Source organism: Bubalus kerabau, chromosome 16 (genome assembly GCF_029407905.1).
Source record: "Bubalus kerabau isolate K-KA32 ecotype Philippines breed swamp buffalo chromosome 16, PCC_UOA_SB_1v2, whole genome shotgun sequence".
NCBI lineage: Eukaryota > Metazoa > Chordata > Mammalia > Artiodactyla > Bovidae > Bubalus > Bubalus kerabau.
The window spans coordinates 39,027,282-39,039,461 of record NC_073639.1 but is presented as its reverse complement, the minus strand read 5'-3'; the positions used below and the strand labels follow the sequence as shown (position 1 = coordinate 39,039,461).

Below are 12,180 nucleotides of genomic sequence, written 5' to 3'. Positions count from 1 at the left end.
TGGCCTGGAGAATTCCAAGCACTGTATAGCCCATGGGGTCGCAAAGAGCTGGACATGACTGAGTGACTTTCACTTTCACTTTAGATGGCTGATTCATGTTTGACAGAAAACAACAAAATTCTGTAAAACAATTATCCTTCAATTAAAAAATTAATTTAAAAAATGTGTTAATTTCTGCTGTACAGCAAAGTTATCCAGTTATATAATACATACATATACATTATTTTTTAATACTTTCTTCCATTATGGTTTGTCATAAGATCCTGAATATAATTCTCTGTGCTATATAGTAGGAACTTGTTGTTTACTCATTTGAAAAGACCCTGATGCTGGGTAAGATTGAGGGCGGGAGGAGAAGGGGATGACAGAGGATGAGATGGTTGGATGGCATCACCGACTCAATGGACATGAGTTTGGGTAAATTCCGGAAGTTGGTGATGGACAGGGAGGCCTGCTGTGCTGTGGTTCATGGGGTTGCAAAGAGTCAGACACGACTGAGCAACTGAACTATAAACTGTTGTTTACTCATCCCATAAGTATAAAAAGCTTACATCTGCTAACCCCAACCTCCCAGTCCGTCCCTCCTCCAACCTCCTCACCCTTGGCAACCCTAAGTTTGTTCTCTATGTCTGTGAGTCTGTTTCTATTTCATAGATAGGTTTGATAATCGCTCAGTCATGTCCGACTCTGCGATCTCATGGACTATATAGCCTGCCAGCCTTCTCTGTCCATGGAATTCTCCAGGCAAGAATACTGGAGTGGGTTGCCATTTCCTTCTCCAATAGATAAGTTTATTTGTGTCATATTTTAGATTCCACACGTAAGTGATATCATATGGTATTTGTCTTTCTCTTTCTGACTTACTTCACTTAGTATGATTATCTCTAGTTGCATCCATGTTGCTGCAAATGGCCTTATTTCATGGCCGAGTAGTATTCCATTGTATATATGTACCATATCTTCTTTATCCATTCATCTGTGGATGGTCATTTAGGTTGTTTCTATATCTAGGCTACTGTGAATAGTGTTGCTATGAACATGAGGGTAAATGTATCTTTTTAAATTAGAGTTTTGTCTAGATATATGCCCAGAAGTGGGATTGCTGGATCATATGATAATTCTATTTTTAGTTTTCTGAGGAAACTCCATACTGTTTTGCACAGTGGTTGTACCAATTTACATTCCCACCAACAGTGTAGGAGGGTTTTTCTCCACATCCTCTCCAGCATTTGCTATTTGTAGAGTTTCTAATGGTGGTCATTCTAAATGGTGGTGTGAAATGGTACAATAAAGCTAGAGTTAATAGCACAGAAAAGATACAATAGGATGGTGGTGGTGGTTTAGTCGCTAAGTCGTGTCCAACTCTTGCGACCCCATGGACTGTAGCTTGCCAGGCTCCTCTGTCCATGGGATTCTCCAGGCAAGAATATTGAAGTGGGTTGCCATTTCCTTCTCTATATGATAGGATAAACAAACTCAAAAGTTTGTTCTTTGACAGTTCTAATAAAACCTCTAGCAAGATCAATTAAGTAAAAATTAGGGCATAAATACACAATGTTCGTATTGAAAAAAGGGATCTAACTAAGATTCAACAGAGCTATATTTAATTAAAAAGGTTTTCATATTCATTACAAACATAGTTTCTTTCCAGTATTGGCTCTGATGGTTAATAGGGGTGGACAACAAATGGAGGTTCACTAGATCCTTCTGCAGCTGAGTGTTTAGCAGCCTGCTCTAGTCTATCAATATGTTGGCTAATAACTTCCCTCACACAGGACTCTCTCCACATTACCAGTGTAAGTGATACAAACTTATGATGCCTAACAGTGTGGACATGAATGGTTTTTTTCAACTTTTTTTTTATTGAAGTACAACATTCACACAAATGCACAAACCAAATAAACAGCTCCGTGGATTGAGGCAATGTAAACACTTGTGTAATGACTACACAAGCCAAGGTATATGAAGTTATCAGCACTTAAGAAATCCCCTGCAAGCCCCCTCCTATCTACTGCTTCCTCCCTCTTCCCCAAGGTAATCACTACTGTGACTTCTAACTTTACAGTTTAGATATGCCTGGGTTTTGAACTTTAGAGAAATTGCATTTATGGAGAACATACACTTTTGGTCCTGGCTTCTTTCAGTCAATGCTTTTTGCAATTCTCCAATACTGTTGCATATAGGTGACTTTGTTTTTTTTCATTATCATAAGCTAGCTACATAGATTGGAGAAGGCAATGGCACCCCACTCTAGTACTCCTGCCTGGAAAATCCCATGGATGGAGAAGCCTGGTAGGCTGCAGTCCACGGGGTCGCTGAGGGTCGGACACGACTTGAGCGACTTCACTTTCACTTTTCACTTTCATGCATTGGAGAAGGAAATGGCAACCCACTCCAGTGTTCTTGCCTGGAGAATCCAGTGTTCTTGCCAGGGACGGGGGAGCCTGGTGGGCTGCCATCTATGGGGTCACACAGAGTCGGAAACGACTGAAGTGACTTAGCAGCAGCAGCAGCTAGATAGATAACTATATAAATGTATTTTTATACATTCTACTATTGATGGACATTTAGAATATTTTTAGTTTTGGGCTATAATGTATACTGCTACCATGAGCATTTTTTATATGTCTTGTGGCCCATAGGTGCACACATTTCTGTTGGATATGTTCCTAGGAACGCATGCTGATCATAACATATGTTCCTCTTTATTGAATAATGCCACCTGTTTTCAAAGCAGTTGAAGCATTTTACACTTAACAGCAGTAGTTGAAAATTCATGTTGGTTCACATTCTTGTCAACACTTGGAATGACTGGTTATTTCGGTTTCAGCCATTCTGGTAGATTTACAATGCTTTCATGGTGCATTAATTTGCATGGCCCTTGTATTAGTTTCATGTGGCTGTTGAAGCAAATTATCATAAGCTTGATGACTTAAAGTAACAAATTTATTCTCTCACAGTTCTGGAGTCCAAAAATTTGCACTCGGTTTTTGGGCCAAGATTAAGAAGTTGGCAGGGATACACTGCTAACAGGTGAGAATCCACCCCTTAAGTCTTCCATCTCCTGGTGGCTGCCAGCATTCCTTAGCCATGTCACTCTGCCTCCAGTGTTGCATTGCCTACTCTTCTATGTGTCGAATGTCCTTCTGCCTCTCTTTTACATGGACACTTGTGATTACATTTAGGGCCCACCAGATAATACAGGAAATCTGTCTCATGATCCTTAATTGTATCTGCAAAGTCCTTTTTTGTCATAGAAGACAATAACATTCATATTTTTCAGGAACAAGGATATCTCCTGAGAGGCCATTATTCAGCATAAAACATTCCTTATTTTGATTAATTTTCATGGGTTTTTGACCACTTGAGTATCTCCTTCTAAGATGTCTGCTTAAGTCTTTTGCTCTTTGTTTCAAATTGGGCTATCTTTTTCTTGAGGCTTCCCTGGTAGCTCAGTGGTAAAGAATCTACCTGCCAATGTAGGAGACTCAGGAGATGTGGGTTCATTCGATCCCTGAGTTGGGAAGGTCCCCTGGAAGAGGAATGGCAACCTATTCCAGTATTCTTGCCTGGAAAAATCCAATGGACAGAGGAGCCTGGTGAGCTACAGTCCATGAGGTCACGAAGAGTCAGACATGACTGAGTACAAGAGGACATCTTTTTCTTCCTGATTTTTAAGCAGTTATTTATATATATTCTACATACAAGTATTTAGTCAGGTATATTTATTGAAAATATCTCTTTCCACTTAGTAGCTTACGTCTTCATATTCTCTCTGTCTTGTTGGTTTTTATTTTTTATTTTTTTTGGCCACACCATGTGGCATGTAGGATCTTGGTTCCCCAACAAGGGATTGAACCAAACCCCTGCAGTGGAAGCTTGGAAGCTTAACCACTGCACTGCCAACAAAGTCCCTTCATATTTTCTTTTTATGAAGAGAAGTTCTTAGTTATAATATAGTCCAATTTATCCATTTATTTTCATTTAAAGTTAGTGCTTTTTTGCATCCTAGTTAAGAATCTGATTTCAAGATTATGATGATATTTTCCTAGGTTATCTCCTGAAAGCTTTATATTCTTTCCATATATAGATCAGCAATCATTTACAATTAATTTTAATGCATGATATGGGAGTTTGAGATCATGTTTTCTTTTATTCCTTATGGATATTCTGTTGACTCAGAGCCATTCATTATAATGAAAATGTCTCACGGATGTGCAGAGTCATGATTTCTCTTAAATCAATGTATTATTCTGTTTCAGGACTTTCTGTTCTATTCAACTGGTTCATTCCTCTTTCCTAATCAACCCCATACTATTTTATAGGACTTCCCTGGTGGTCCAGTAGTTAAGACTCAGAACTTCCACTGCAGGGTACATGGGTTCGATACCACGTCAGGGAACTAAGATCCGCATGGTATGCAGGTGCGGCCAATAACAAAAAAATCACACAGTATTTCATCGACTGTGGCTCTATAGTAAATCTTGATATTCAGGCAAGCTAGTCCTCTCACCTAGTTCTTCAAGTGTGTATTGACCTCTTGGATTTCTATAAATTTTAGATTCAGCTTGTCAGTTTCCACACAGGCTAGGTTTTTGTTTGCACTGTATCTATAATCAATACTGGGAGAACTGGCATCTTTATAATATAGTCTTTTAATCCATGAACAAAATTTAATATTCCTCTTTTTATTAAAGTCTTCATCTCCATATTCTTTTATAAATTTTGATATAGAAGACTTCTGTATCTTCATTAGATTTACCCATGGGATTTTTATATTTTTATATAAATTTATATTTTATTTTATAAATTTATATATAAATTTTTATAAAAACTATTATATTAGTCGCTTAAATTTTTCATTTTTGTTATTTGTACCTGGTATGTGAAAATACAATTGTATTTATATTTGAATTTAATATAACCACCTTGCATCCAACAATGTCTAAGTTCTTTTGAATATTCTGTGTATACATCATGTCATCTGCAAATAAAAAGAACTTTATTCTTCCTCTGCTGACTAGCTCATCAGTACAGTGTTGAACAGAAGTTAGCGATAAAGGATATTCTGTTCTTAATCCTCAGCTCAGAGAGGAAGGTTTGAATGTTTTGCAATTAAGATGGTGTTTTAAGGTTTTGAAGATACCTTCATACAGTTAACAGAAATTCTCTCCTATTCCTGGTTTGCCACAGCTTTTATAATGAATAGAGTTTAAATTTTATCAGGTGCAACACTTTTTTCCCTACTGAAATGATTACATGATTTTTGGGTTTTATTCTAAAATGTGATACATTAATTACATTGATCAAGTTTCAAATGCTAAACAAATCTTGTTTTTCTGAAACAAACCTATCTTGGTTAAAAATGCATTGTCCTTGTAGCTTCTGGTAAAAAAGTTTTGCTAACCTCACAAACCAAGTTTGGAAGAGTTATTTCTATTTCTGTTCTCTGGAAAAATTAAATTTTCTCTTCATTGAGTGGCAGAAATCACCAACACACTCTTTTGAACTGGAGTTTTCTTTGTAGAAATATTTTAATTTTCAGATTCAATTTCTTTAATAATTAAAAAATTGTTTAGATTTTGCTACATATTCTTGTTTCCTTGGCTTGCTGCTTATTCCCAGGTCTGCTTGTGATCCATCCAATATGCATTTTCATCCATTTTGATGTTTGTTTTTAGTCTGTTTTTATAGTTGCCAAGATTCTATCAGTACCAGCCTTGAAATCATCCCCTATTTTAGTGCTGCCTGAAGCCCAGTAGTTACTTTCACTGCCAACAACCTGCTTGTTAGCAACTAAAATATCAATCAGAACTCCAGGACGTTTATAACAATCAATGGCTCTGAGGAAAGGGTCATTTGAGCGTCAGCTTCAGGGTTGCAGGAACAACCTTTAATAGAAAATTTTTAGGAGTCTGCTCATTGGTGGCCTGAAGTTCTCTTAATATCCAAGTGCTATGGTCTGAATGTTTATGTGTGCCTCCCCCACCCCCAAATCCTGGACTCATATGTTTAAATCCTAACCCCCAAAGGTGATGCTATTTGTTGGTGGGGCCTTTGGGAAATGATCAGGTCATGACGGTGGAGCTCTCATGAATAGGATTAGCATTCTTATAAAAGAGATCCCACGGAGCTCCCTAACCTCTTCCAATGAAAAGCCTCCAATGGAGAAAGCCCTTACTTGACCATGCTGTCCTGACTGATCTCAAACTTCCGGACTTCCAAACCATGAGAGAGATATTTCTATGGTTTATTCTGTGGTATGTTGTTATAGCTGCCCAAACAGACTAAGGCACCAAGCTACAAAGATGAGGGAGAAAATTTGCTGAGTTTCATATATGTGGTTGAAAGTGAGTAGTCAGAAAACAGAAACATCCTAATAAATGGTGTTGCTATATGGTTATATTCTCATTTGATAAGTCTAATTAATCTTCTTTTTATTTAGTATCGGTTCAGTTCAGTTATGTCTGACTCTTTGTGACCCCATGAATCGCAGCACACCAGGCCTCCCTGTCCATCACCAACTTCCGGAGTTCTCTAAACTCATGTCCATTGAGTCGGTGATGCCATCCAACCACCTTGTCTTCTGTTGTCCCCTTCTCCTCCCGCCTTCAATCTTTCCCAGCATCAGGGTCCTTTGTAAAGAGTCAGTTCTTTGCATCAGGTGGCCAAAGTATTGGAGTTTCAGCTTCAACATCAGTCCTTCCAATGAATATTCAGGACTGATCTCCTTTAGGATGGACTGGTTGGATCTCCTTGCAGTCCAAGGGACTCTCAAGAGTCTTCTCCAACACAACAGTTCAAAAGCATCAATTCTTTAGTATGGATAGTTTTAATTCTTACTTACTTGTATATCAAGCAATTCAACAGGTAAGATGTCAACACCAGAGCTTCAAGATGAGGGACTGTGTTATTCCTTGCTATGTAACTAATTATTCCAAGACTTAGTAGCTTAAAACAACCTCTATCATCTCAGAGTTTCTGAAGTTCAGGAGTTCAGACATGGCTTAACTGAATTCTCTGCTTCAAGGATTCTCACTGGTTGTAATGAAGGTGCCAACAGGTACTGCAGTCTAAGATCAACTAGAGAGGGATCTATTTTCAAGCACCTTCAAATGGTTGCTGGCAGGATTCAGTTTTTTGTTGACAGACTGAAAGCCTAGGTTCCTCCAATGCTTAGCTCCTTGCTATGTGTTCCTTTTCATAGGGCAGATCAAAACACAGCTGCTTGCTTCACCAGAGCAAGCAAAAAAAAAAAAAAAAAAAGGGCAGGAGAGTGCCAGTAGAGGGAAGTCACAGGCTTTTAAGACCTAATATTGGAAGAGACAGCCCATGATTTTTGCCATATTCTATTCATTAGTAGCCATTCACTAGATCTACTCCACCTACCCTCAACAAAGGGATTACACAAGGGCAGGTATACCAGGAAACTAGGATCATTGAGAACCACTTCAGAAGATGCCTACCTCAGGAACTACCAGCCAACTTAGACACGGTAAGATCCACATCTAATTCATTGGATCCTTCATAACCCTTTCTACTAGCAGACAATCCAAAAATCTCTGATGTTGATTACTGATTGAGATGATTTTTCTTTTAGTAAGCATTACTCTAATGTCAACCACCTTTATGGCAGGTTCTTAAATTATCTCTCTACTGTTGGATTTGATCTTGCTCCCAGGAGAGGAAGGAAAATGTGGAAAACCAGGTAAGTTTTAATTTGTTCTGGGATAAAAGTAAGTGAATTCTGAGATCTTTAGCAATTTTAAAATTTAAGTTCTCTGACCTTTAGTTTTCTCATATGTAGTAGGATGGAGTTAATACTGTATGTGTGTTTAGTACTGCTTCTACATAATAACTGAGACAACATAAGTAAAATCTCTAGCACCTGTCCTAGGGACACAGCTATTAAAGAAATGTGTAGGAAAATCTGGATGATGTAAGTGCTGCTTTAAATTTCTTTATAAGAAAATTAGCAAATAATGAAGCTGCCAGACAGTTTTATTTAAGACTTTACATATCTGAATAATCAGTTAAAAAGCAAATGTTCATTTTTAGAGTTGCACAAAAGGAAAATAATAGGGAAAGTAATGGCTGGATTGCCAAATTCATATGATGTGGGGCCAATTTCCATAAATTAAAAAAAATCTAAGTTTTAGAACCTGGAGCTCTAAAAACAGCACTTGTAATTAATACTGTTCTTCAGATTCATAGTTTAAGGAAGTCACTATATTTTATTTCTTGATGTTATAGATTTAACAACATACTGGTAGCAACATGTAACTTCTCACATGGATTAGACATCAAGAGTTTGTGTATATAAACACTGAAAATGAATACATTCAGCTATTATGGAACTTACAACAAATACAAACTTGTTAACAACTTTCCAGAAGGCACAAAAGACAGCATTAATAAAGAGTGGTCTTTTGCATCATTTTCAAAAATTCTTCCTTGTTTATTTCTCCATCCCCATCATGATCAGCCTCATCAAGCATTTCCTGTAAAATGAAAGGTAAATAGGATACGTGAAATCTACTAAAAAGGGATGATATAAATGAACATTCAAATACACACTCAAAACCAAATTTTAAATTTATTAATATAACCAAAGTAAGAATATAACTAAAAATTATATAAATTGTATAATTATAAATTATAATTATACAAATAAGTGAAATTTACCTGAAGTTCATCATCTGTTAAATTTTCCCCTAGTTCCTTAGCAACCCTCTTGATATTGTTCAGTGATATACTTCCTGTATCATCATCATCAAATAATTTGAAAGCCTTCAGTATTTCTTCTTTTTCATCCTTTTCACTCTTTAAAAACAGAAACAACTAAATGTCATTAGTCTTTCATTTATTTATCAGTCTAGATGCATAGGTCTTTGAGGTCTAGAACAGAAATATAGCAGGTAGGCTGAGCTTTATTTACTGCTCTTCTGACTTTTGGCAATTATGCCAGAGCATTCACATCTGCCCTCAAGGTACTGAAACTCAGGGTTTATTTAAGTGGAAGAGCCACAGAGTGACAAAGAGAATCTATCTCTTATTGACCTCAGGTAACTGAGATCCCTTATCAAATATGTAAGCTCCAAGACAATACGGATGTTGTCTCATTCAGTGCTCTCTAGGATTATGTCTGAGAAAAAGAGGCAATAAATTGCTGATTTCAAGGCTTCAAAATTCTGGCCCCATTCTCTCTATCCTTATTATTTCCTAACAAAAATCCTCTTCTCACACTGGACAGTCTTCATTACTACCCTGAAAATGTCTTTAATCTTGTTATGCCTATCTGTCTAAATCCTACCCATCTTTAAAGATGGTTATATTTTCTTCTGATTGCTCCAGCCAAAAAATGTAGAAGGCTATTGCTTGTATTTCACTGAAAAACAAAATCACTACCATACCATTTTTACACTCATTATGGCAAAAAATTCTTCAAAACTAATGGTGCCAATTCCTTTTTTGTCAGTTTCAGCTATCATCTTTTTAATTTCTTCTTTCTTAGGCTCAAATCCTAAGGCGCGCATTGCAATCTGAAATAGAAAGTAGATAAGTTATAATAGGCCACAGTCTCATTCCTAGCTCTTAAATTACCTGTTAATTACTACAGTCTCTCTTTTTTACTCTGGACTAGCTTAAACCTCGGTGAAGGCAATGGCACCCCACTCCAGTACTCTTGCTTGGAAAATCCCATGGACGGAGGAGCCTGGTGGGCTGCAGTCCATGGGGTCGCTAAGAGTCAGACACGACTGAGCGACTTCACTTTCACTTTTCACTTTCATGCATTGGAGAAGGAAATGGCAGCCCGCTCCAGTGCTCTTGCCTGGAGAATCCCAGGGACGGGGGAGCCTGGTGGGCTGCTGTCTATGGGGTCGGACAGAGTCGGACACGACTGAAGTGACTTAGCAGCAGCAGCTTAAAACTTGGAGAAGGCAATGGCACCCCACTCCAGTACTCTTGCCTGGAAAATCCCATGGATGGAGGAGCCTGGTGGGCTGCAGTCCATGGGGTCGCGAAGAGCTGGACACGACTGAGCGCCTTCACTTTCACTTTTCACTTTCATGCATTGGAGAAGGAAATGGCAGCCCACTCCAGTGCTCTTGCCTGGAGAGTCCCAGGGATGGGGGAGCCTGGTGGGCTGCTGTCTATGGGGCTGGACAGAGTCAGACACGACTGAAGTGACCTAGCAGCAGCAGCTTAAACCTAGAAAGTCAGGTCAGCATGCTTAGGTTCCAATCTCATGATGGGCTTTGGCCTGTGTGCGTGAGTGCTAAGTCACTTCAGTCATGTCTAACTGTGCGACCCTATGGACTGTAGCCCGCCAGGCTCCATGGGATTCTCCAGGCCAGAGTACTGGAGTGGGTTGCCATGCCCTCCTCCAGGGGACCTTCCCAACCCACAGATCAACCTGCATCTCTTATGTCTCCTGAATTGGCAAGGAGGTTCTTTATCACTAAGGCTTTGACCTACTCATTCATAAAACAAGAGTAAAATGCTTAACAAGATACTATTTCGGTTAGTGTAGGCCAGATCTACACACTAAAGGGGTAGGTGTCTGCACTTAAGAGATTTTATATCAAGCTTTCAGAAAGCTACTGTTAATGAAAGACTTAAAGATTGCAACAAATCAATGATAAAGTTTTTCAAATGTTTCAGAATTAGAAGTAATTTCAGAACCTTCAGTTCTTTCACATCTATGGTTCCAGACCCATCAACATCGAATAAATCAAAGGCCTCTTTAATTTCTTGCTTTTGAGTTTCATTCAATTCAATTTTTGCTGCATTTTTTTTCCATTGGTCTGAACTTGGTCTGGATGCCTGTAATAAATACACATGTGGGTGAAAGATAAACTGTGTAACTGGGAGAAGTACCAGAACCAGAATTAATGAACTAAGTATAATAAACATAGTCAAGCATCCTATTCCATATAATGAACCTCAAGAATTTTCCCCTTTCCCTTTGCTAACATTTATGCTTTTAGTTATAAATATATATCTTGCTGGAAAGCCTGGTTCTTTTTTACATCTTGGGGTTTTCTTTCAACTTAGTGCCCTTTGAGAAGCAGAAAAGGCAAAGAAGACATGCCAGAATAGTATATGTTATATGGGAAAAAATTGGCCTTACTTGGTATATCCAAACAGCAGTGTTTAAGGCATATTTACTTTCATCTGTGCCTGTAAGTCTCATAATAAAATGTATGAGATATGGTTGATTGAAACATCGTATCTTTTCCCACCTTCTCACGTACTTTTCTATATTGAAGACTGGGAAATGAAAAAAAATACATTTTTCAGGTTAAAAAAATTACTCCAGGGATCTGGAGAAGAATAAAGGTTGGACCAATTATCAATATCCAGGGAAGATGGAGGTCATCTTCCTGCTATCTGCCATTTTCTGCTGCAGCCTCATTTCAGTATCATGTCTTCAGCTCTGGGATAAGAGGCAGTAGTATCAGAGATTCCATGTCACTGTGTATCTAGACACCAGCTTCACATATCTTAAGAGCTGGTCGTGGAAGCAGCGCATTCTTCATGCCTGGACGGCAGCTACACTGGTCTGGTCTTCAGTAGTTCCAATGGCAGAGGTCGTAGCTTCCCCGGCCAGTTTTTTCAGGGTTCTGTATGTCTTTCCTAGAGGGGCCCATATCCTTCAACAGTTTTAAAGCCTCTTATTCTCTGTATTCAACTCGTTTCTGGCTAGCGAGTGGTTCCTGTCTGCAACGCCATTGGTAAAACGGTTGCTGGGGTTGAAGAGAGGAAAAAATAAACTGGAGAACCGCTCTTCCGTCCCTAGAGCCACGGACACTGCGCTTCTATTGGGCGACGAATGGAGGGGTTACTAATGACACTCGAGGATAATGAAAGGAGGCGAATAATACATTTCAAAAACCAAACAGAACTTCCTTATTTCAGGGAGAAACTTCAGCCTCAGCCCCAGTAAGAAGTTGCACTTTCGCACTCACCATGTCTCCAACCGGCGCCCCCGGCCGGAACCTCCTAGCTTTACCCGCCAGCCGAGCTGCCCAGCAGTAGCTCACCGCCAGCAAACCGTTGCTAAGGCCGCTCTCGCCGATCTCTCCTGCAGCCCCGCCTAGCCAGGCTTTTTTCCCCACTGACTGACAGCTGTTTCACCCAATAGTCAGAAAAGAAGACCCTCGAGGCCCGCCCCCT

At 39.0% G+C, this 12,180-nt stretch overlaps 1 protein-coding gene across 2 annotated transcripts; it reads right to left on the bottom strand.

Annotated features, from left to right (window-relative positions):
- Positions 1-7,983: 7,983 nt before the first annotated feature.
- Positions 7,984-12,148, bottom strand: LOC129629587 (centrin-4). 2 transcript variants are annotated; one of them, XM_055549668.1, is made up of 6 exons: positions 11,973-12,148; positions 11,135-11,274; positions 10,687-10,827; positions 9,414-9,542; positions 8,686-8,823; positions 7,984-8,501 (listed from the first exon to the last, which is right to left on the bottom strand). In XM_055549668.1, the coding sequence occupies exons 2-6, from the start codon at positions 11,195-11,197 to the stop codon at positions 8,412-8,414; spliced, it is 561 nt and encodes a 186-aa protein (XP_055405643.1). In that variant the 5' UTR covers positions 11,198-11,274; positions 11,973-12,148; the 3' UTR covers positions 7,984-8,411. The 2 variants fall into 2 exon arrangements, with proteins under 2 accessions (XP_055405643.1, XP_055405644.1); XM_055549669.1 differs by lacking the exon at positions 11,135-11,274 and having other exon boundaries at positions 11,973-12,145.
- Between the last annotated feature and the right edge of the window lie 32 nt (positions 12,149-12,180).

Coding starts and splice junctions, on each gene's coding strand:
- LOC129629587 (XM_055549668.1), bottom strand. CDS start 11,197: ATGAGACTTACAGGCACAGATGAAAGTAAATATGCCTTAAACACTGCT. Junction 10,828..11,134: donor CTGCTGTTTGGATATACCAA/GTAAGGCCAATT, acceptor TATTTATTACAG/GCATCCAGACCAAGTTCAGA. Junction 9,543..10,686: donor TAGATGTGAAAGAACTGAAG/GTTCTGAAATTA, acceptor TTTCTATTTCAG/ATTGCAATGCGCGCCTTAGG.